This window comes from Amblyomma americanum, chromosome 9, assembly GCF_052857255.1.
Source record: "Amblyomma americanum isolate KBUSLIRL-KWMA chromosome 9, ASM5285725v1, whole genome shotgun sequence".
NCBI classification, from domain to species: Eukaryota; Metazoa; Arthropoda; class Arachnida; order Ixodida; family Ixodidae; genus Amblyomma; species Amblyomma americanum.
The window spans coordinates 100828296-100852664 of record NC_135505.1 but is presented as its reverse complement, the minus strand read 5'-3'; the positions used below and the strand labels follow the sequence as shown (position 1 = coordinate 100852664).

The 24369-nt window shown below is 51.2% G+C and overlaps 1 protein-coding gene across 3 annotated transcripts in view; it reads left to right on the top strand.

Moving 5' to 3' along the window:
* Positions 1–24369, top strand: part of LOC144103877 (TNF receptor-associated factor 2-like) — a 67564-nt gene that overhangs the window by 9732 nt on the left and 33463 nt on the right. Inside the window, exon 2 of one of the 3 annotated variants that reach the window (XM_077636583.1) lies at positions 1145–3878. The exons of the other annotated variants lie outside the window; for them this stretch is intronic. Within the exon in view, the coding sequence (XP_077492709.1) occupies positions 1145–2251 (1107 nt within the window). The 3' untranslated portion in view covers positions 2252–3878. Of the gene's footprint in view, positions 1–1144; positions 3879–24369 lie in introns of those variants that run through there. 3 annotated transcript variants of the gene reach the window in all.

Here is a 24369-nt window from a genome sequence, read left to right as displayed (position 1 = left end):
CATGGTGGCCATGTTGGTGGAGGCAATGAAATCGGGAAGTTGCGCTTTCTGCCCTGCTAATGGCCGCGTCAGCCGCCGCCCCCGGTCTCACAGGATGTCGAGGTAGAGTATCTGCTGGGTCCACTCAGGCGGAAGTGGGCGTTTTTCTCTGCGCAATGCGTCGAGAGCGTGCCGCAGACCTGCCGCCGTAAAAACTCTATGTATCCCAGGCTTTACAGCCAGTGATATACATGTATCATGGCAACTTTTTTTTGCATCTAAAGATCAATATGTTCATGTTAGATCTTACCTCAGACACTAGTGATAAGATACATCAGCCGGATTGAAAACATATAGATCAAAGTGACAGTGGGCCTCCGGAGAGGTTGCTGAAGCGTTCGCAGAAGCGTCACGACCCGCTTTTCTTGCCCTGTGCTCATGTTGTAATATTTGAATGCACGCTAACCAACACGTCCGTGGAAACACATGGGTGCACAGCTTAGAGTGTGCAGTTCTGGGCTTTTTGACAGCGAGAAGATGTACTGAGGCATGTAATATGGAAAACGTTTTACCCTGAGAATAAAGAAGGCCTTTCTAGGCAGGATGAGTAGGAAAGTGATCATGTATAGTATTACGTTCCAAACGCTCTCATTGACCGAAACGCAATCGCCAGAAGGTTTCAAGAGGCGAAATTTGGTATTCATGAACTATTCCACATTAATGACTAAGTTGTGATTATAACCGATAAACAGGCAGTATATATACACGGCACTCAACTCCCCAGAGCACAGCACACTCAACGGCAGTATCGCCAAAAATGCCTCGACTGAACTCCCGCGAGCCGCGCTTAGATGACGCACCATCTTTGTACCCCTATCCTCCGCCTTTTCCATCCCGCAGTCTCTAACCGATGCGCGCAATCTTGCTCGTGGCTGCTTACGTTACTAGACAAAGAATAAACACCTGTCACACCGAGGCCCTTTTACTTAAAAGACCTTGATTTGTACGATGGAAAGAAAAAAAGGAAACTATTTCAGGGACATTTTAGATAAAAAAATTAGTTTTAGAGTCGTGAACACATCAGCGAGAAAGTATAATCGCCGAGGACTCGCAGATGCTCTTGTATTTCTCCCATGAATGGTACCTGTTTTTTTTCTATCTGCAGGTCAGGTGCTGGAATGAAGAACGTGGGTGCAGTTCTGTGGTGGCCGCCTCTGAGCTCCTCCGGCATTTTCAGCGCGAATGTCGACACCACTCGGTTTCCTGCCCCAAGTGCTCTGCCGGTGTTCTCTGCAGTGACGTGTGCTCTCACCTTAGGTCAGCGTGTGACACAAAAGGGACGCCTCTTGGAACTGGAGCCGAAGTGCCGTCCAACTGCAAGGATGCCACCGCGTTTCTTGCTACTTTCCGGGCAGAACTGGAAAAGCAGGCGGCTGAGAGCAGAAGGTTATTTGAGCGCCTTGTTGCTGATATTGCCATGCATGGTGACACGCTAACCGGAGTCTCCCACGCTATAAACACTCTGAAGGAAACTTTAAAACAAGAACTGGCCGCTGAGACACTGCAGAAACACGACATTCTCACTAAAGGCATGCATGACATCACTGTGTCTACCGAGGAAGTGAAATCGTGTGTAACTACATTAGGTGATGCTATTATTAATCTTCCAGGGATCATAAACACATTAGAGAGAACAATCAGAAAGGACCTGGATAAGGAGACAAAGGGCACTCGAGATCACCTGTCTCAGATAGCAGATGCCATCAAAGCTGAAGGTAAACAAAATACACAGATGACCGTGGAGAAAATTAGACAATTCATTGGACATCCTAAACTTCAAGTGGCTCTCACAATTTTCAGTGTAAAAGGAGTCGAAGAACTGAAAGAGAAAGCGCTAAAAGAAGGCTGGTCTAGATACGTAAGCGAGAAGGTGTACCTGCGCGGCTACTGCATTTTGCCTGGAGTCTGCCTCGAAAAGAAAGGGGAATCTGTGAAACTCTGCGCGAGAATCGTTCTGTGCAAAGGTGACATGGACGACTTTCTTCAGTGGCCATTCCAGCACAAAGTAGGGCTGAGCGTTGTGCACCCCAAAGATGGCTCCAAACGGGAATATGTGGGAGTGACAGATCATTCTCGCGTATATTTTCAAAAACCCACTGAAGCGGAAAACCGGCCTGCGTATTTTTCTAGTCCACTTGACCTCAACGACATAATCACTGGCGGATTCGTGGAAAACGACAACCTTGTGGTCAGGTGGGAGTTGCACCCCTGAGCTGCAAGTGTATGAGAATAGGAGACCAAGGGGCGTTCTGAAATGGTGTTTGTCTGGAATAAATCGTTCAGAATGTCAGCAAGTTGGTAACCTAAGGACGTAGTCCCCCGCGTTGTCGGGCGCACGCTTATTTGTGGCAACACGTTGTCAATGCGCAGCTAGCCGAACATGATGTCACCTGGAATGACTTGATGGGTGCACGCGAGGACGCCACATCGGAGCGCCGTACACTAACCAAAATAATGCGAGGGAGAGACAAATGAAAGGAAGCCAGCCCACCCCGCGCAATAATGGTTCGGTCCATTATCCGCGAGGCATGCGCGCAGCACACAGGCGTCCCTCATTTACGAAAGTGACTCGCAGGCGTGAGGATAAATGCTCTTCAATGCTCTCATACATTGGGCTGAACACGGTTGCGTGACATAGTGGACGATCCAAAAGTTGAACAGCCCGGTGTGGCTTTCTTTGGAGTTAGCGAATTCGACTGTTTCCACTGTTAGCTTTGCCGTCGTATTTCAGGCTGGTAGTAGTGTCACCATGATTCGTTCCCGGTCACAATTGTAGACAATAAGCCGTCACCATCATTGTGATACCGGATCAGATGTGTCAAGGCAGCGCCAATCCTCTCGGTCTTCAGGCGGTCGGTCAGACTCTTGAAGCAGAGGCCGTCATTTCTGCCAGAAAGGTGCTGCTGACTTTTTTTCGATCGTCAGGCGCCATTAATGATCGAAATTGCTAAACTTCCAGGGACTATAAATATTTTCAAATTTTGTGAAACGCTGGATCGGCTGCGTGTCGCAGTGAAGAACAAACGACGTGGAAAAATTTACGAATGGGGCCATCACCTTGCTCCACGACAGTGCCCGTCCGCACGTCGCTGATGTGGTTAACACAAAAACTGGAAAAAGTGGGAACGCTGCGTCATCCGTCATACAGCCCAAACTTTTCGCCTTGCGACCCCCACATTTTCCGCCAATTGAAAAAGCAGCTCACGGGAACTGGATTCGTGCCGGACGATGACGTCAAAGAGTCAGTTACAGACTGTGTGAAGCAGCAACCCAAGGAGTTTTATGAGACAGGAATCCAGGAATCACGCGACTCGTTAGTCAGTGGGACAAATGTCTGAATGCTCATGGAGACTACATTAAAACAATGTTCCTCGTTTTTCATGTATTCGCAATGGCTCACTTTCATTTGACTCGCCCTCGTAGTTCGCGAAGTACAAACACTCTCCCATTGCCAGGAATTCGCTGACGATGACGAAGAGTCCTATACGTATGCCATCGGCTGTCATGGGGGCTTCCACCGCGATTAGTTATATAGCAGCGTCCCTAAAGCAGCTTGGGAGCAGCCACACTATCGGCGAGGGGTATGTAACTGCTCTGCGGAGCCTTGAAAGAGACGCAGTAGGGTCTACTTGAATAAACACACGAGCATAAGAGGTTTACATTGTGTGAGTTTTCATTTTTGGCTGCAACAAGGGACGTCTACTTAATACGAACCTCGGATACAACAAACACAATCCGCGCAACCGTCAAGTTCGTTATAAGTGGCCATTACTTATTTGTCTTTGGGGATAAATCGTTTAGAATCTCTGCAAATTCATAACCCATGGTCTTGTTCATGCAGCTCGTCCTTTTTTTGTTTCTACTAGTCGCTGCACGTAGTCACAGTTTTGGCCTTGATTCGCATGAAAAAACAATCTCATTTTGTTGTGCATTTGTGCGTCAACTCGGGCAGTTACTTGTGAAACCAGCAGGGAAGACAAACCGTGCGTGGAGTCAACGGCCCACGTCGGAGCGACGATGCTCAAACAAAAAAACACTGCAGACGGCTTTCTGAAGCTCAAGCAAATAAAATACCCAGTAATTATCAAACATTTCAGTATACACCCCACAGGGCTGTGACGTCAACGATGATCGTGCACACCATCATGCTCCCAGATAAAGGCGTCGTGACTCACAGTAGAACGCACCCACCGCCTAACTGCGCATATTTTTTTTTCAGCGGCTTGTAGCTCTAAAGGTAACAAATGACAGCAATTCTAAGAAGATGCCACATACTTCAAGCTGCTGCGACGGCTCTTGCCATATTATATTTCAACTTACAATCAAAAACGTCACTACGTGTAAATTGGTTTCTAGGAAAAGGAAATGGCGTAGTATCTGTCACATATCGGCGGACATTTTGACCGTGCCGTAAGGAAATGGGTAAAGTAGAGACTAAGAGAAGAAAGGAAGAAAGAGGTGCCGTAGTGGAGGGCTTCGAAATAATTTCGACCACCTGGGGATGTTTAACGTGCACTGACATCGCACAGCACACGGGCGCCTTAGCGTTTCGCCTTCATCGAAACGCAGCCGCCGCGGTAATCTCGCATTTAGTTGTTATCACCTTGCCAATAGACCGTGTCACATGAGCACATGGTTGTCCAGCAGGCACCAGAACAATTCGCTTCTGTCTGGATTACCTGAACACGTGGTCTGCTCACTTGGTAGGTGAACTAAATTAGTGGGCTCGATGGCCGAGCTTGCGCCCCGTGTGCCCTCCGACTATCCAGAGCAGCGCTCATGAATTATTTCTGACGGTGTACAAATTTCGCGGCTTTTAGTTGCGTATGACAATGCCTGCCGCTTTGCAGTCTTATATCCACACGTTATTTTTTGCCTGCAAGTACGGGTAGATTGAGCGTCACGCGACGGCCACTGTGGTCCTTTTTTGTATCTCCCTGACCGCATGGTCTTCCTCTAGAAGCGCTCTCACGTTGGCGTCACGAGGAGCAATTTTTCTAGGGTGCAGAGGGATTGGAGTTCTGCATCAGTTCATTGTCCTAATCATCCTCTCGAGCTCACCGTTGGCCTGTGTACACACAAAGCCTGACGCGACATTTCGGAAATCATAACCTCAGTGAAAAACACTGAAAATTAGAAGACAAACTGCTGCCTGAAAAAATACCTCTTCACGAATCCCATGCCGTGAAACGATTCTTTTGAGCTGATTTGCAACGTGGGCAGAGGTGGACGCTTTAAGGCCAGCTAATTCTGGATATCGCGGCAAGTAATCAAAATCAGATAGCCTGCACACATAATTTCGCAAAGATCAATGCTGACTTTCTGCCAGGACAAGATCTCCATGCCGGACGCCATTTGCTCCGCAAGGTTTTTTTTTGTGCGATGAACGGCACTCTCAGAAGTATTTTCTACACAAACTAGAGCTGAGCTTAGTGTTGGCAATCACAGTTACTAGCGGACAAGCCTTCCACGTTTCGTAGTTCCTCGGTGAGCACCTTGCAAGTGATTCAGGAGTTGTGCCGTTTGGCCCTGTGGCACCTACCACCTTACACGTGTCTTTCATAGAAGCCTCCAAAGGGGCGTCTGTAACATGCATGTTGGTGAGTAGCGACTCCACGGGCTCTTGAGCACTTGTGAGCTCGGCGCACCTACGTCAAAGCGTGCGTGCCTTTCGGGCTAAGTCCGCGAAGAAGAGGAACTTGGTGGTGGAGACCACGCTGAGTGTTTGAGCCTATAAGGCCCCTCAGCGTAGGGAACAAGCTATGTTGGCTACCGGTTTTTATAGACAGGTACCGCTTCCTATTCTCCGGGTCTAACCCCACCGGGGGAATATCAAAGTATATTTCTGTATGACACTGAGAAAGAGATTCTGGGCAGACTCTGAGAATCCGCCTTTTTCATTTTCCTGTGCTGCCACCTCGCGTACAACGCTGGCAGCTAACTGGTAGGGTACTGCGCGCCCAACCCGGCCGGACTGAGTGCCGCTCCAGAGCACGTTTTGTTGGAATCTGTCGACGATGGCATGTCCTGGGCAGCACCTGGTACCTGGAGGACTTCTAGGATTGACTGATGGCTGGGTGCGAAGTCCGAGGCAGGCTGCAGTGCCCACCGAAGAGCAAATTCTTCAGTATCTCCGATCATCCGGCATGCGATGCGAACACCAGCTGAGCAAGGGCCGCCGCTTCAGAGGTTAAGGCTACATTCGGAACATAATGTTCAATAAAATATCCCCGATCAGTGAGGCTGGCGTTTCCCGCTGTATATGCCTGCAATTCATGAAAGGTGGATACTACATCGTGCACGCCGTAGTACAGAAAACGACTGGGGACAACAGTTTTCACAAGCAATCGTTGTGCTCAAGCGCTGCAGAATAGCTACACGAGCTATAAAAGCACAAGCGTACTCGCAACAATGCAGCTCTGCTAGCATTTCGCCGTATTTTCCCACAGCACACCGCTGCATAGGTTAAATAAGCATGCGCGTCCATAAAGACGAACGCGAGAGGCGCACATTGATCCATTCCGGCGATACCACGCAGAGCTCTTCATCATGGATATGATTCAAACACACGCATAACGCACTTTTTCTTCTGCCTCTTAATACGTGGCACGTACCTACACGGAGGGATTGGCCAGGGTGTAGTGGCACAAACAAGAAAATTTCCATAGGAGATTATGACAAAATTTTAGCACCATGCGTGAATGCTCTCGTAGGTTTTTTTTCGCTGTCCGCTCCATCGCGCGTTGAAAGCGGCTCGCAACACTTGCCCATTTGGCCTTCTTGCTTGAGAAAGCAAAAGGCGTCGGAACGAAGTCTGGGTGCCGCGGTGACATTCTAGGCCTTCCTGCCCATGAATAAAACACTTCGTGACAGACTGCACACGCATTTAAACAAAGTACCTCGTCCGTACTTGTCACAAAGTGATTCCCGCACAGTCTTGACGTGCTTGACGGTGCCCAAGGGCGGCCACGATCGTCGAGCCGGCGAACTGCTTTTATCCACGCTTCGCGACGAAGGCTGTCCCGGGAAGCGCTCGGAAACCGAAAAAATCCGAGCTTGCTTCCCTTTACATATTGGGCATTGCAGCCGTATGCAACACATTTCGTAGGTGTCGCCAAATACGTCGCGCTGAACGCCCGACGGCTGCAGCAACGCACCCCGCGTAGGAATCCGGTTTGTTTACACTTCTACGGCCGGTCTCGAGTGGAGCGCGCGACACTTCCAATATGTTTCGCGACACCGCCGCCAGGGGATGGGCGCATGCGCAGTCGCGTCGTGAAAAAGGCGGATTGGATGTAACAAACGTCCATAAAATTATATTTAAGGGGTAAAAAGGGCAAAAAAACACCTTGTTTTAGTCCTGATTTCCAGCACACTCCATAACTCAATTGAAGAGGAATAAAGGAAGATAAACTTCTGACCCTATATACCGAATCCCAGACAATGTTTAAGTGTGGACGCACTACGTACCTCGATGGAAAGAAACGCGAACTAGCCGGCGCCAACACGCCCGGCTGTTGGAATTTATTTTCATCGCGCTTTTACCTGGATGGTACGAAAAAGTCGTTAGAGTCGTCCTAGAATGTATCATGAACGAGCCTAGGGTCTTTTTGCTATCACCGAAATAAAAGCGCTTTGAAAAGAAATTCCAGCAGACATCTTAACTGAATCGAAGAGGAATAAAGGAATATAAATGTCTTACCCTATATACTGAATCTTAGGAAATGTTTAAGTGTGGACGTAAGGCCAAGGCTCGCAGAGTAGCCGTGGTCTTGAAACCTCTGCAAGCTGTGCCTCGAACGATGCCCCATCGAACGATTGCGACGTTTCACCGTATTGCACAAACTTCGAAGGAGAGCCCCTAGCACACTCCAGGCCGTGTCAATCATGAAATAACCAAAAAAAACACACACGACCCCAAAAACCTAAAGAAACATCGACTTGATACAAGGCAGAAAATGATTGCATCTGACAGTGTTCTCTAAAAAGAAGTTGTAACCTGTGGTAAATTTCGAGAGCCTCTTCGTTCGAGCGACATCAGTCGAGCTTTAAAGAAGTCACGCGCGTGAGGAGGTCGTGCTCTGCAACAAAAATTTGTTTGAGTTCCCGGTCTTGCAATGCGCCAGACATTATTTGTATCCAGCGTTTTCATCGAATATTTGCGACTTTTATTCGAGTATCCAATTTCTAGTCGATGCTATGTGATAATCTTTTCGGGCCTGTTTGTAGAGGGGGATTCGGCTTAGTTCACCTCTATGTGGGACAGTTAGTTCCTACTTAATTTTTTTGCGCTTTTTCATATCCGATTATTATAATAATGCCACGCTGCTGACTTTCTGCCGGCGCCACCTGGAGGTCGAACTGTGTTCCCGAGCGCGTGGCCGAACGTCTTCTTTGCCCAGAACGAGCGCGGCGGTGTTGGCAAACCTCGCCCGAGTGAACAGCTTTGTTCTCTGTATTTTCGCCGGTGACATTTTTGGTGGAGGTGCTGGGTATCATCCCATGTACGCTGACCGGGACGATAGCCCTGACGCTTCTCCCCGACGAGCAGACGCCACACCTGTCCACAAAGCGAGCCGTCGCCTGCGAGGCCTGCAACCCTAATTTGAGCCACTCACGATTCCTGCTCGGGCCATGACTTCCGCCACTGGCAGCCAGACAGGTCAGTCCTTCGGCAGTGCCCCGCCGTTCGTCTTTCTTGCACCTCGGTCGCCACCATCCTTCCACGGCGACCGGTTCGAGGATGTAGAAGATTGGTTGGCCGGTTTTGACCGTGTGGCAGCGTTCAAACAATGGGACGACGAGCGAAAGCTGCTGAACGTGTACTTCGCACTGCAAGACTCGGCGAAAACGTGGTTCGAGAACCACGAGGCGTCCTTCTCTAACTGGGCAGCTTTTCGCCGCGAGGTGCTCGCCACGTTCAGTTCGAGCGAGCGAAAGGAGAATGCCGAACTTGCCCTTCGCTCCAGGTCACAGCAGTCCAACGAGAGCGTGGCCATGTTTATTGAGGACATGACCCGCCTCTTCAATCGGGCCGACCCAGCCATGCCCGAAGCTACAAAGGTGAGGCACCTTATGCGTGGGGTAAAGGAGCAGCTGTTCGCTGGCCTCATGCGCGACCCTCCGAGAACTGTCGCCGCCTTTGCCAAGGAAGCGACGACCATAGAACGTTCCTTGCAGGAACGGAGTGCCCAATACGGCCGTCAGGCAAATGTAGCGGCCGCTCAGTACTGCACGTCCTTGCCAGGCCCCGGGGATGAGGCGCTGCGAGCGCTTGTGCGGAGCATTGTCCGCGAAGAACTGCGACACCTCCACTTGAGTGCTCCGTCAGAAAGCGTACCTTCGACAGGCGATGTTCTCCGTGACGAAATCCGGCGAGCGGTGCAGCCACCCCCAGCACCCCTTTCGGAGCCGCACGTAATGTCCTACAGCGATGCCCTGCGCCGACCTGCCTCGGCGCCGCAAGCGTTTCGCCCCGTTGCCGAACAACCACCACCCCATCGTTACGTGCGTCCCATCGAGCAGCAGCAGGACCCGTGCCCTCCATTCCACAAAGCGTACGCGTGGCGAACGTCCAACGATCGTCCGCTCTGCTACCACTGCGGGGAGCCCGGCCATGTTCAGCGGAATTGCCCGTACCGGCGGATGGGTCTGAGAGGATTCCCACCGGACGCGCCTCGACCGCGCTATGGTGAAAGACCGCGGGACATAGAGGAGTACCTGAACTCTCAAGTGCCGCCCCCGACCTCACAGCGGCGACAGTCGCGATCGCCATCCCCGAGGCGCTTTGCTACGCCCAGTCGGCCCTCAACCTCCGGTCAGTTCGGAGGCACGTCCCCTCGGCGGGAAAACTTAAGACGGCGTCCTCCGGGGGTAGGGCCGCCGCCGCTGCACGAAGTCAACAGCCTCCACCCGACGATTGGACGCGACGGCCCGAGCGTCAACGACCCGATCCGACGACCTCACCGACGTGCTGCGAACGATTAGTTTCCGCTGAAATTTTAGTAACCGTCGACAGTTATGAACTGACCGCACTCGTCGATACCGGCGCTGATTTTTCTGTGATGAGCAGGGAGCTAGCCATGACACTCCGTAAGGTTCTGACGCCTTGGTGTGGACCCGTGATCCGCACTGCCGGTGGCCATGTCGTGACACCAATCGGCGTCTGCACTTGCCGCATCCAAATCCGTGGTCTTACTTTCACCGGCTCCTTTGCCGTGTTAGCTGACTGTTCAAAGGACCTCATACTGGGCATGGATTTCCTTCACGAGTATGGTGCGATCATAAACCTTCAGGAACTCATGGTATCTTTTTCCGCCCAGCGAGCCGTTAACACAACCACCGAGCCCTGTAAAGTAATGTTGCGCATATGTGACGACCACATAACAATCCCTCCGCGAGCCAGCAAGTTCGTCACAGTCGAGTGTACTGACAGCACCGGCGCTCTTGGCATTGCTGAAGCGAACATGTCCCTGCTACTCGCTCGGCAAGTTTGTGTCGCCCGGGGCCTAGTAGACCTTGCCAATGGTCGTACCGAAATCTTAGTCACGAACTTTACTCGTGAACCGCAACATTTGACGAAGTCAGAAGTCGTCGCTTATTTTGACGAGCTTGGAGAGTGTACAAGGCAGTGCTCTTTATCCACCACGTCAGACCTCGCCGACGCGACGGCTACAGCCATTCCGACTGACGTGAACCCGCACCTCTCGGCCAGTCAGAAAAACTGCGTGCAAAGCCTAATCTATTCCTTCCGCGACTGTTTTGCGGAAACTTCCAAGGTCCGACAGACGCCGCTTACCAAGCATCGAATTGTCGTTGCTGACGACCCAAGACCAATTTGCCAGCGCCCTTATCGCGTGTCTTCCAAAGAACACGATGCCATCCGCCGCCAAGATACACAGATGCTCCAGGACGACGTCATCCAACCTTCCACGAGCCCCTGGGCATCGCCTGTTGTTCTCGTCACGAAGAAAGATGGCACCCTCAGGCTCTGCGTCGATTACAGGCGCCTGAGTACCCTCGCGAAAAAAAAGATGTGTACCCTCTGCCCCGCATTGATGATTCCCTAGACCGCCTGCGCCATGCCACCTTCTTTTCATCCCTTGACCTCCGCAGTGGGTATTGGCAAATAGAGGTCGACGAACGCGACCGAGAGAAGACCGCCTTTATTACGCCTGACGGTTTATACGAGTTTAAGGTACTCCCTTTTGGCTTGTGCTCGGCCCCTGCCACGTTCCAACGAATGATGGACACCGTGCTGTCCGGTCTGAAGTGGCAGACATGCCTCGTATATCTTGACGATGTCGTGATCTTCTCTGACACGTTTGATGAGCACCTGAAACGCTTGCGTGCTGTTTTCGAGGCCATACGTTCCGCTGGTCTCTGTCTCAAGCCAGAGAAATGTCACTTTGCATTTCAAGAGCTGAAGTTTCTTGGTCACATTGTCAGCGCACGAGGTGTTAGTCCAGATCCCGAAAAGACGGCCGCCGTAGCTGCCTTCCCTAAGCCAACAGACAAACGGAGCCTGCGTCGTTTCTTGGGCCTCTGCGCGTACTATCGCCGGTTTGTTCCCAATTTCTCCCGGCTAGCAGAGCCTTTGACCCGCCTGACGAAGGATTCTGAACCCTTCATCTGGGGCCAAGACCAGGACAGCGCCTTCACAGAACTCGTCTGCAGTGTACGCCTGTGCTTGGCCACTTCGACGAAGAGGCCGACACTGAACTGCACACTGATGCTAGTAACGTTGGCCTCGGCGCGGTCCTTGTTCAGCGGCAGGATGGTCTAGAACGCGTGATTGCTTACGCCAGTCGCACTTTGTCCCGTTCAGAAGTCAATTATTCCACAACGGAAAAGGAATGTCTAGCTGTGCTGTGGGCCGTTACGAAATTTCGTCCGTACTTGTATGGCCGCCCGTTTCGGGTCGTGAGCGACCACCATTCACTCTGTTGGTTGGCGAACCTGAAGGATCCCTCGGGGCGGCTTGCTCGATGGAGTCTTCGGTTACAAGAATTTGATGTCACCATCGTGCACAAGTCTGGCCAGAAACACAGCGATGCTGACTGTCTATCCCGCGCCCCAATCCTGTGCCCCACTGACGAGTCCGACGACGATTCCGCTTTTCTTGGTGCTCTCACCACGTCCACCCTTGCCCAACAACAAAGGGCCGATTCTGACCTGCTGCCCCTCATAGAATACCTTGAAGGAATCGCCCCATCTCCACCTCGGCTCTTCAAGCGCGGACTGTCATCGTTTTGCTTGCGCGATGGGGTACTCTACAAAAAGAACTACGGCCCAACGGACACTGTCTATCTGCTTGCAGTGCCAGCTGCGCTTCGTGACGAAGTTCTGCGCGCGTGCCACGACGACCTTTCTTCGGGCCATCTCGGGTTTTCCCGCACGTTGGCGCGCATACGCACCAAGTACTACTGGCCCAAGCTTGCTGCGGTTGTCCGCCGTTACGTCCGAACCTGCCGAGAATGTCAGCGCCGGAAGACGCCACCGACTAAACCAGCCGGGCTCCTGCAGCCTATCGATCCCCCACGCCTCCCATTTCAACAGGTCGGCATGGACTTACTCGGTCCGTTTCCGGCGTCTTCCATGGGTAACCGGTACATGGCTGTTGCTGTGAGACCAAGGCTCTTCCCCGTGGTACCGCCGCCGAAGTCGCAAGTTTTTTCATTCATAACATTGTGCTTCGTCACGGAGCTCCAACGGTCGTATTAACTGACAGGGGAACCCCGTTTACGTCGGCACTTACGAACGAGGTACTTCGACTCAGTGGCACCAGTCATCGAAAGACAACAGCTTACCATCCGCAAACCAACGGAGTGACTGAGCGGCTTAACAAGACAATTGCCGATATGCTTTCTATGTATGTCGAAGATGACCACGCGAACTGGGACCGGATACTTCCTTACATAACGTTCGCGTACAACACTGCGCTTCACGAAACGACGCGCTTCACTCCTTTCCATTTGGTGCACGGTCGCGAAGCCTTGACCATGCTGGACGCCATGCTTCTTCCGGATCCTACTCCCTCTTCTGTCGTGGATGCCGACCAATTTGTCCGTGACGCCGAAGTTGCTCGCCAAGTTGCTCGACAGCGAATCCGGTGCCAACAACAACGCGACGCCGAGCGTTACAACCTCCCCCGCAGGGAGGTGATTTACACACCCAGTGACCAAGTCTGGGTGTGGAGCCCAATCCGTTTGCGAGGGCGCTCCGAGAAGCCTCTTCGCCGTTACTTTGGTCCGTACCAGGTGTTACGCCGCCTCAGCGCGGTGACCTACGAGGTGTTCCCTCAAGGAACTGTCCGGTCCTCTCGACACCCGACGTCCGAGGTCGTCCACGTGGCGCGAATGAAGCCGTTTTATTCCCGTTAGCCCCGGACCCAACCCCGCCATTACCTTTCGCCTTATTTTTTTTTCTTCCCCTCGCGTGCGGCATCGAGTCGATGCCTCTTAGATGGGAGGGGCAATGCCACGCTGCTGACTTTCTGCCGGCGCCACCTGGAGGTCGAACTGTGTTCCCGAGCGCGTGGCCGAACGTCTTCTTTGTCCAGAACGAGCGCGGCGGTGTTGGCAAACCTCGCCCGAGTGAACAGCTTTGTTCTCTGTATTTTCGCCGGTGACAATATCCTTGCAGTTTATTTCTATACCCTGTTTCCAAAGTTAGTGGTTTTTTCAAATTTTGCTGAGGGCCCCACTTTACTATGCTTTGTGTAGAAAGTACGTGCATCTGTGAAGTTTTGGACAGTTCAGTTTTCTAACGAATACTTATATTCTGTTTCGCGTAATGGTCTGCACAAAGATTTTATAGCGATGCTGTTTCCGCCACCATAGTATCGTTCTGTGTACTTTGGCCTCACAGATCATGATGTGTTATAGCGCGTCAGCAAACTGCCGCTTCCTATTTGCACGAAAACGTTTTTTTTTCTATAAATTACTCACCAATGTTCTACCTCTTAATACGTGGCTCCATAGGAAGAAATGTTTGTACCATCTGTTAACTGTACTCTGTGCAAAATAACCTGAAACCATTGAACACTGTTTTATCGACTGGAAGGATGCGATTTTGTTTCCAGATGTGCTTGTTTTAAATTGGAGCTGTGTACGCTATCTTGTGGCCAATGAACCTGATTACAGACCCTATGACATGTTTTTCTCATTGGATTTCATAGGAAAACGCACATGTTTCACCCCAACGCTAACCTCTTGCTTCATCCAGAAGCCATTTTAGCCGACTTATGTTCCAGCTCAGGGACATTTATGAGCAAAGAGACTTTCTACGCGACTGGTTTACGCTGTTGATACGGTGTCTACTGTTGCCGCCCTTTTAGTCGTGTGTCAGGTTGGTGCAGTGCACCCACTAGCTGAGTGCTTTGTAAATAATCTGTAAATAGCCGCTTCACTACATACATAACCTTGCATAGTGAATAATGTGTTGGAAAAAAGGGACATTTTGTGGCATATGCGTTGCGTTTCCGCTTGGCATGCAGAGGGCCTGGATTCAAACCCCAATACCGGCGAATTTATGCTTACATTTGAAACTTCCGGAAATATTTCCGTGCCGTTTCTCAGGCCTTCCTGTCAATCTTAGGTCACGGCGCCGTCTTTTCGTTTGAACGACTGTGTAGGCTATCGCGTAAAACAATGCGTCGAAATTCGAGAACGCCAATGCGACAGGCCGCTGACAGGAAGGAACCAGACCGCCTTTCCGCCCCGAGCGCGACCAGTTCACAGCAAAACGCCTCACTAGACTAAAGAGTAACGACATCTCCTTTCTCATCCTCCTATGCTGGCGCTCCTTCTCTCGGATCCTCCCGGGCGCCGACGGTGGCGTCACCTAGGCCGGGGGATGCTAGCAGACGCTCCCAACGCTCGCCTTTGGGCGCGCAGCAGACTGCGCGCCGAATGAATTTTGTGTTGCGTTTTTTGCGTTGACTTCGGTCGAAATGACATGATTACGTGGAAGATCGAAAAAAAAAGTTACTGAAATAACTTCCGCAACCAACGCTGCGCTGCTTTATCGAAACTTTTTGTCCACTACATAGTCAGAACCTGCATGGTGGCCGAGGGGGTCAAAAGGAAGATTGGCACGGCACGAATCACGGATTGGGACGCTTTCAGGGTGCAATGCACGCAGATAGAGGGCGAAATCGAATCCGTAGAGGAGTGGAGTCAAAAGCTTCGGCAAATCCAGGAGTGATACACGAATGCTGTGGATAGAACAGAGCAAACACCGGAAGTAGATAAAAGGCTCATCGGGCTATGGGAGGCAAGACGAGGGCTTACCAAGCGCTGGAAAAGGCAGAAGCTAAACCGAAAGCTTAAAAGGAAAATCGCTGAGACAACTGAAAAAGCAGAGCAATATGCAATACAACTGGCAAGGCAGGGCTGGCAGCAGTTCAGTAATTCGCTGAATGGCACGCTAGGCACGGCTAGGACGTGGCAGATTCTCCGAGTCCTCATGGACCCAACCCAAAGCAAACCCGAAGGCAGCAAGTCGCTACAGAGACTGGTACATCAATATGATGGAACCGAGGAACAGCTGCTAGAGGAAGTTAGGATAAAATGCTACGGGAAGGATCAGATAGAAAGCTACAAGGAAGAGTATAAAAGCGAAGAGAATCAAAACATGGACAGGCCTATCACCAAGGAAGAGGTAATCGAGGCGGTAAGAGCGGCCACAAAGAACACGGCAACGGGAGCAGACAAAATCAGCAACTCACTAATCAGGAATCTCAGCGACAACGCCATAGACCAGCTAGTGGCGTACCTCAATAAGCTTTGGCAATCCGGCACGGTTCCGGCAGAGTGGAAGCACGCAATGGTGGTTATGATACCAAAGCCAGGCAAAAAGCTATCGATCGAAAACCTCAGACCCATTTCCTTAACATCATGTCTAGGTAAGCTCTACGAGAGGATAATCCCCAAAAGGATTCAAACACATCTGGAAGGAGGAAGGTTATACCCGGATAGCATGTACGGTTTTAGAGCGAACCTGTCCACCCAAGACATCCTAATACAGCTTAAGGAGGAGGTTCTAGCCACGATGCCAAAAGCAGGGGAAAACGTGGTCATGGCCCTCGATATAAAGGGGGCCTTCGACAACGTCAGCCACAACGCCATCATGGAGGGAATCAATAACACCAACTGCGGAAGAAGAGTCCATAATTATGTCAGGGCCTTCTTAAACGACAGAACTGCGACAGTCGGGCTTGGAGACCTTAGAAGCGACCCTTTCGGCACACCATGCAAGGGCACTCCCCAGGGATCGGTCATCTCACCGATATTATTCAACGTTGCGATGATCAGGCTTGCGCGGCAACTCGAGAGGATACCAGGGATAAAACACACGATGTATGCCGATGATGTCACGGTATGGGTCACCCAGGGCTCTCTGGGGGAGAAGGAGGACAGACTACAGGAAGCAGCCGAGTGCGTGGAGAAGTACACCAGAGAAAGAGGCCTCAGATGCTCAACCGAGAAATCGGAGCTGCTGAGAATCGGAAGACATCCCACTAAAGCGGAGCTGGAAGTCTACCTGGAAGGGCAGAGGATCCCAGAGAAAGACATGATAAGGGTGCTAGGTATGTGGCTGCAAAGAAGCAAGAAATGCAGCCACACCATCAGCCTAATAAGTAAAGCAGCAGAGCAGGTAGGAAGAATGATCAGCAGAGTCTCGCATAGGCGGTACGGCATGAAAGAGGAAGACACGCTCAGACTCGTGAGCAGCCTGATAGTCAGCCGAGTCACCTATTCACTGCCCTACCAGATACCAACCAAAGCCGACATGGAACAGATAGATGTAATATTAAGGAAGGCATATAAGACCGCCCTGCATCTACCGAGGAACACACCGAACGAGAAACTACTCCAGCTAGGGATTAGTAACACCTTCCAAGAGCTGAGGGAGGCCCAAATCAGGGCACAGTATACTAGACTCCGAGGCACGCCAACAGGCCGGGAACCGCTGAAAAGAATAGGGGTGGAAACACAAGAGCGCCTTGACAGGTACAGGGACGTCCCGGATGGAATTAGAAAAGCCATTCGGGTCGCACCCCTGCCCAGGAACATGGATCCGAACCTGCACGAAGGAAGACGGAAAGCAAGAGCCGAGTATATCGAGCGAGGCTTAGCCAATCTGGAAAACACGGTCTTCACGGACGCGGCGCTGTACCTGATGGATAGGAAGCTCATGGCCGCGGCTGTAGTAGTCGACCACCAGGGAGAACTGATCACCTGTGCAGCGGCAGAGGCTGCGGACGCAAGAGAAGCTGAGGAGGTTGCCATAGCTCTAGCGGTCGCTTGCGGCTCCCAGGGAAACAAATCTCTAAACATACTTACAGACTCGAAAGAGGCATGTAGGAACTACACTAGGGGAAGGATAGGTGGCGCAGCCATGAACATACTCAGAAAAGCGCGTGTCTCAGACACAAAACACATACACAGCCTGGTTTTGATACCCGGACATGCAGGTATTAAGGGAAATGAAAGAGCGGACGGCCATGCTCGAGCGATGAGTTTCCGAGCGGGATTACCGGACGACTTTTGCACCCGAGCCTGCGACGGGGGGTACGCAGAGCGCCTGGCCCTATACAGGGGCTTAAGGTATAAATATCCTCCACCACACAAGGCACTAACAAAGGAAGAGGCTACCGGGTGGCGCAGACTGCAGACGGGTATTTTTCCAAATTTACACATACTAAACAAGATGTTTCCGACACACCAAATTGTCTCCTCTGCGTGGGATACATCACACTCTTCACGCAGATGAATTTACAATATGGGCCACGCAAGGTAACCGGAGCCAAATGCAGTCCTGCCTGCAAGCAGCGGCGACCCTCGTCGACATCTACGCCACCTACTGCGGACTCCAGTCCGCCATAGCAAAATCAGAATATGTGCACGTACGTCCCTCCCCTCTGGACACATCTCATCTTCGCCTCAGTCTCCCCTCCGGACAGATCCGGTTTGGTTTATGGTTTATGGGGATGTAACGTCCCAAAGCGACTCAGGCTATGAGGGACGCCGTAGTGAAGGGCTCCAGAAATTTCGACCACCTGGGGTTCTTTAACGTGCACTGACATCGCACAGTACACGGGCCTCTATAATTTAGAATCCATCCAAATTCGACCGCCGCGGCCGGGATCAAACCCGCGTCTTTCGGGCCGGCAGCCGAGCGCTGTAACCACTTAGCCACCGCGGCGGCTCCTCGGGACAGATCCGGCAGGCCAAGAAGATCCGTGTCCTTGGCCTCTTCATCTACCACCAACGCAGGGCCGGCACCACCCTGGGCAAACTTCGCACGGTGTGAGACCAGGTGCGCCTCATGGACCGCCGGGTCTCCAACAAGCGGGGTGGATTACGAAGCAAGGATGCACTGCGGCTTGCCCATGCTTTCGTAACGAGTAGAATCTTCTACTCGACCCCCTACTTGCACTTGCACAAACACGATGATGACAAACTGGAGGTCATCCACCGGAAAGTCATCAAGTGGGCTCTCGACCTTCCCCCGTCCAAACAGAGACTTCTGGCCCTGACCGTGGCGAACACCTTCCGGGAGTTTCGAGAACCCCACTTAGTCAACCAACACACGCCTCTTTCACAGACCACATCCGGTTGCCGCCTCTTGGACCAGATACACACCAAACACGGCTACCACACTGAGGAAAGCAAGAGAGTGCCAGAATGCTGGATACGTGTCCCCTGTGTCCGACCCCTTCCCCGCAACATGTCCAGAAAAGACCGTAGCGGTCGTCGCGAGGCGTGCACGGAAGCGTTGGCGCGATACTAGAGAGCTTTAGTTTCACGTACGTAGAGGCTTCACGTACGTAGAGCTCTTACGGGTGACCAGTGCGCATGCGCAGAACGCAAAGGGTATGCGCGAGTCTCACGTACGTACGTGAGATTCGCATTTTTACGTTGCGGTCTTTGCGTTGCTTGCGTACATAGCGTTTGCAAACATGGCGGCGCCCTGCCTGCCGCTTCACAGCGATAACAGCTTCGTCGCTAATCCCTCGACGCGATATCGCGTTCTAAACTGTTGTATTCGCCTTCGATTTGCCCATTGTTACCCTCGCATAACGTTTCAAGCGACAAATAGCTTTTGTTTTGCAGACAAAAGGACTATTTTTCAGCTGCTAAGCCTGACAAAGTAGCGTTGGTCGTCGTCATAGCAACGGTCTCGCTATGAATGGCTTCGCTTAATGACTTGTCTTGGATGATTTTGGCTACAACCAGTGGCTGTGTTTCTTAGTAGATGGCGCTAGGCGTAACGCGCGGCGTGTTTCGCGTACCTGTAACTATAAGGGTTTCAAACCGCCTGCGTGCAGGCTACGTAGACTTCTCACGTTTGCGTACGTGAACCCTCTACGTACGTGAAACTAAAACTCTCTACTATGGTCACCAACAACGCGTGTATTACGTGGACGTTGCTGGCCCAGATGACGAAGTGTAGTACACGGCCTCAGTCGTACACAACACAAACACAGTTACGGGCTCACTTTCAAAGCCTACAGCGCAACACACGCGGATGAGAGCGCTATCGCTCTGGCTCTCACTAATCCCAAGTCGAAATACAACACCACCGACTCGTGAGGAGCCTGTCGGAACTATGAACGAACACCCGATCAGGCCGCCCGCGCACTCTGTCCCCGGGCTATCTCCTTGTTTTTGGAAGCCTACTTCCAATCAGAGAATCTTGTCCTTTGAAACACATCACCGATTACTACAAGGAGCATCACCGGCGCTACCCGGCCCCATGTAAGGGACTGGGTCCCGCTAACGAGCTCCTCCTCATAAAAATTCTCAGCAACACTGTACTGTGCACCGAGGTGCGTAAATATTTCAACCTATCCTTTTATGGTACATGCCAGTTCTGTGGGGAGGTGGCTGACACCTTCCGTATGGTTTGGGCGTGCCAATCAAACCCATCTGTCCCTCCCACCAACGCCAACTCAACCAGAGAAGATTGGAAGCGGGCCCTGCTCGACAGGCAAGACCTCAAGACCCAAAGGGCCCTGGTTCAACGGACGCCGGCGGCGTTGCTTGCCAATGGTGCCCCGGAATAGGGGCTCCACCCAGTATTGTGAGGGGAAGGGGCCAATAGGGCCCCAGCCCAATCACCTCTCTCCCAACAGTTAAAGGTAAATAAATGTTTTTCACCACCACCGCCGCCCTCTAGATGGCTTATGATGCGCCGCAATTCAACCATGTGCGCTAAAGACCGCCGCACTTCGCCAATTGCAGGTAGGTATGTACATCCCGGTCGGGGTCAAGCACGCAGTTAAAATCCCCGACAAGAAAGAACGGGCGCCTAGGGAACGGTGCTAAAGAACGGAATAAGTCGTTGGTCCGAGAGTTGCCGGCCGGCGCATATACATTGACAACGCGGATTTTGCGTTGACTATAATAACAATCGAACGCGATAACGCGTCCCTCAGTGTCAAGCTGGCAGCGGCTGCCATAAAGCAGGCTGCGCTTACTCAGCATCGCTTCCACACCACGACTGCGAGGCGAACTAGAAGAGAAAAAACCTTTCACAGAAAACCGGTCACCAAAAGCGTTCTCATCCCGGCAAGTACGAAGGGCTTTGCAACACCTTGAGGAATAAATTATCTCGTACAACACAGCAATCCTGCCCTGACATTAAGCAAGCATTGATTTTTTTGCAAAATAAACTGTACAGGCTATTCGGTTTTGGTTTAAAACCTGTCGCGGTATCCGTAATTCACTGGCCTAGCTGCGACCACCAGTGCCCACCTTGTAAATTAGCTCAAAACCGTCTTAGCGCAGAGCAGACGGCAGAGCATTGAGCAGACCACATGTTCAAGTAATCTGCACGAAAGCTATGTTCTTTCGTTGCCTTCCCAAAGTACTAACCCTGCACAGTCTGGACACAAGGTGATTATAATGGAGCGTTAGGAGTACTCTTAGTGACATTTTTGTGTAACGACAGATATGGCCTTGAAGCGTGTCAGATTTAGTGGTATAAATTTCAAGCCTGGGGCATTTTCCGCCTCGGTGCAGTCATTTGGTTCTTTGGCGGCTAAAAGCCCCTACTAAATAAAGGTCTGACGTTAGCAGGGTGGTGCATTCTGTTATTCACAAAACTGTTATTTGATCACCTGGCGGCATTCAGGAGCATCGCTAACATCAAGGCTAGGTGAGGTATGTATTGAAATATTTGATAATTAGCAGTGTATTTTTACCACTTGTACTTGAGACAGTGGATTGCTGTGTTTTAAAGCGAAAACTTCACTACGCTAGGTAAAGCCGACTTAATCGTGTGTTGCTGGTTGACCTCCAACTGAGCCAGAGGTCAGTTGCGGCTATAGGCCTTACCATATGTGGTCCACAAAGACGTCCCACCACTTCACCTATGACCGTCGCCTATGACTTTTGACCTTTCGATTCGCCGGTAAAGGACGGTAGAATAGGTCGCAGCGTTCATTGGCTGCCCAAGTTCTCGCGATCAAATACTAATTCAACTGCCGCCTGTCAGGGTGGGCGTGCTACCTATACAGTGTACGGAACGCACTCAATGTTCCAGCCGTCAAGCCGCGTCTAGTTGCCCTATAGACCATAGCTTTCACTCTCTAACCTGGTTCAGCGGTAGTTAAACCGCAGTTAATTTTTGTTTGAGCATTCCCACCCCGACATGGAACCATTAACTCGACATATGGTTTTCCAATGCTGCTTTCTCAAGCCACTCCCGATTTGGCGCACGTATACACAATAAGAGTTTTTTTAATGCAAAGTAAGCAGAAAATGGTAACTACATACAGCGCCAATTAGGAGCAAACAGCAACCGAGCTACCTTAACGAAGTTATGGGCTTTGAGCCGTAAGACGTCACAAACAACTTCTTCAAAACAAAGGTATTGCTTGACAGCCGCTTGGTCAGCCGTCCTCATTCACGTGAATCTCAGGGGTGCAACTGCCACCTGACCACAAGGCTGTCACTTACCACGAAACCGCTAGTGATTAGGTCGTTGAGGTCACGGTGATTATGGTTAAAATACGCAGACATGTTTTCCGGTTGAGGGGGCTTCTGAAAATGTTCGAGAGAAGGATCTGGTTCCTGAACATATTCCCGTTTGGAGCCGTCTTTGGGGTGCACTACGCTCAGGCAAACATTGTGCTGGAATGGCCACTCAAGAAAGTCGTCCATGTCACCTTTGCACAGGACCATTCTCGAGAAAACTTTCACAAATTCACCTTCCTTTTCGACGTTGACTTCAGGAAAAATGCAGTACCCGCTGTAAGGTTTCTGGCGACAGCCGGTGGTCTGATTCAGCTGCGTATTCGGCCCGGACACCTGCAACAGGGGTCACTGCACGGCGATAGGCATCGTGGTTCCCACGGCCGGTCCTCGCGTGGTTTATTGGATTCGAGACGGAGGATTCCACTGCCGTTTGTAAACAACATTGTTCCCGGAAGATCCACCGTGCGGCACGGAGGCAGTTAGCGACCGCCAGAACCGAGCAGGGGTGACTCACCCCTTCAACTGTGCCTGCTCGCCGGCGCCTAGCCCATTCGGACTTCCCGGAAGACGTGTCCGACTTTGACAGCGTGAGAACTGTCGTTCGGACGCGAAGACAACGCTCTCTCTGGTGGGGGCGATTGTCCAGCGGCACCCTCTCTCTCCGGAGAGGCATGTGACGGGGGCGTGTTCCTATGTGAAGTGGTGTGTGTGTACGACAACGCAAGTTAGGCCACGCCCAACCTGGCGAAGACCTCCTCGAACCTTGGGAATCCTAGGGACCGGACCCTTTTTAAACCGGACGACGAGTGCCGTGAGGAAGGAATCCTCGATCATCCTGAGATCTTCTCAGATCCTCCGACCTTCCCCCATCACCAACCAATGGGTTCCTAAATCTTGTAAATAATGTAAAATAAACCCCCTGTACAGTTTCCTTCATAACCAAGTCCAACAACGTCATTCGGAGAAGGGACCTGCGGCGCTGAAAGTGTCAGCTCACTCAAGGACCCCTCGTCCCCAACAACTGGTTGGCAGCAGCTGGGATGGGCCGTGTGACATCGTGCTTTCTCAACCGGTAAGCGTTTCGGCATTTTGCTATAGGATTCGTCAGGCTTCAGATTTTGAGAGAATAATCTAGAATCACTGGGAAGTGTATGTCAATTGAGAAAGAGTAATCTCACGACATTTTGCAGATAGCATTGCCAAAGCGGAGAAACCGTTGTCATGGGCCTTATGAAATTGTCAATGTCGGACTTGCTGTTGTTATGCGAGGAACTGTCAATAGAAGTACAGAGCAAGATTACAAAACTTGAAATATGCAAGACAATTCAAAAACACGTAGAGGACGATCAGCTGGTAGATACGTGGAACTTGGTACAGGAAGAAAAAAGAAAAAGGGAAGCGGAATGGGAAAAAGAGAAATAACGGCAAAAGTGGGAAGCTGAAAAAGAAGAAAGTAAAGCGATTGGAGCTTGAAAGCGAAAATCGAAAAAAAGGCGACAGTACGAGAGCCGGGTCTCCTGAAAGTGCAAGCGATGTACAATCGTTTAGAATGAACAGATTCATGCAGCCCTATGAAAGTGGAAGGTACATAGGATTGTACCTGGGAAACTTTGAGAGAACTTGCGAAAGGGAGAACTTTGCTCGCAGTACATGGCCGCAACGGCTTCTGACACTCTTGCTATGTGAAGTAGCTGAAGTCATAGCAAGACTTAGCACACAAGACGCAGCAGACTACGAAAAAGTCAACGCCAGCCTGCTAAAAAGGTACCAGCTGTCAGCCGAAGCTTTCCGACAGCGCTTCATGAACGCAATGAAAAACGATAGCGAGGGCTATCCGGATTTCACGTATGGCCTAAAGACGAATCTGTTAGAGTGGCTAAAAGGAGCCGAGGTTTATGAAAGCCGAGACAAAATCATTGAGTGTTTTTGTCTTAAGCAATTTTACCGAAGCATTCCCCAAGTGGTGAAACTGTGGGTTCAAGACAGGGAAAAAGTCGACACAGTTGAAAGGGCCGCTGAGCTAGCAGAGGAGTACGTTTCGCGCAGAAGGTTGAGCACTGAAGAGGGTGCGTCACACGCTCGAAGCGCGATGCGAGATAAAGGGCCTAGCAGAAAGACGCGAAGTGCTAGAAGTTCGGAGCAATCGGAGGCAACGAAGGTAGCGCCAGAAAAGCGTGAAGAACAGGCGAAGACACAGGGAGCAGACAAAGCCGCGAAAAAAGAGTTTGAGGCTAGTAGGCCATTTCGTTGCTACAACTGCAATGGTGTCGGGCACTTTGCAGCCAAGTGTACAAAACAACGTTTGGTGTTCTCGTGCGTCGAGGATAACGTTGAGAATCTA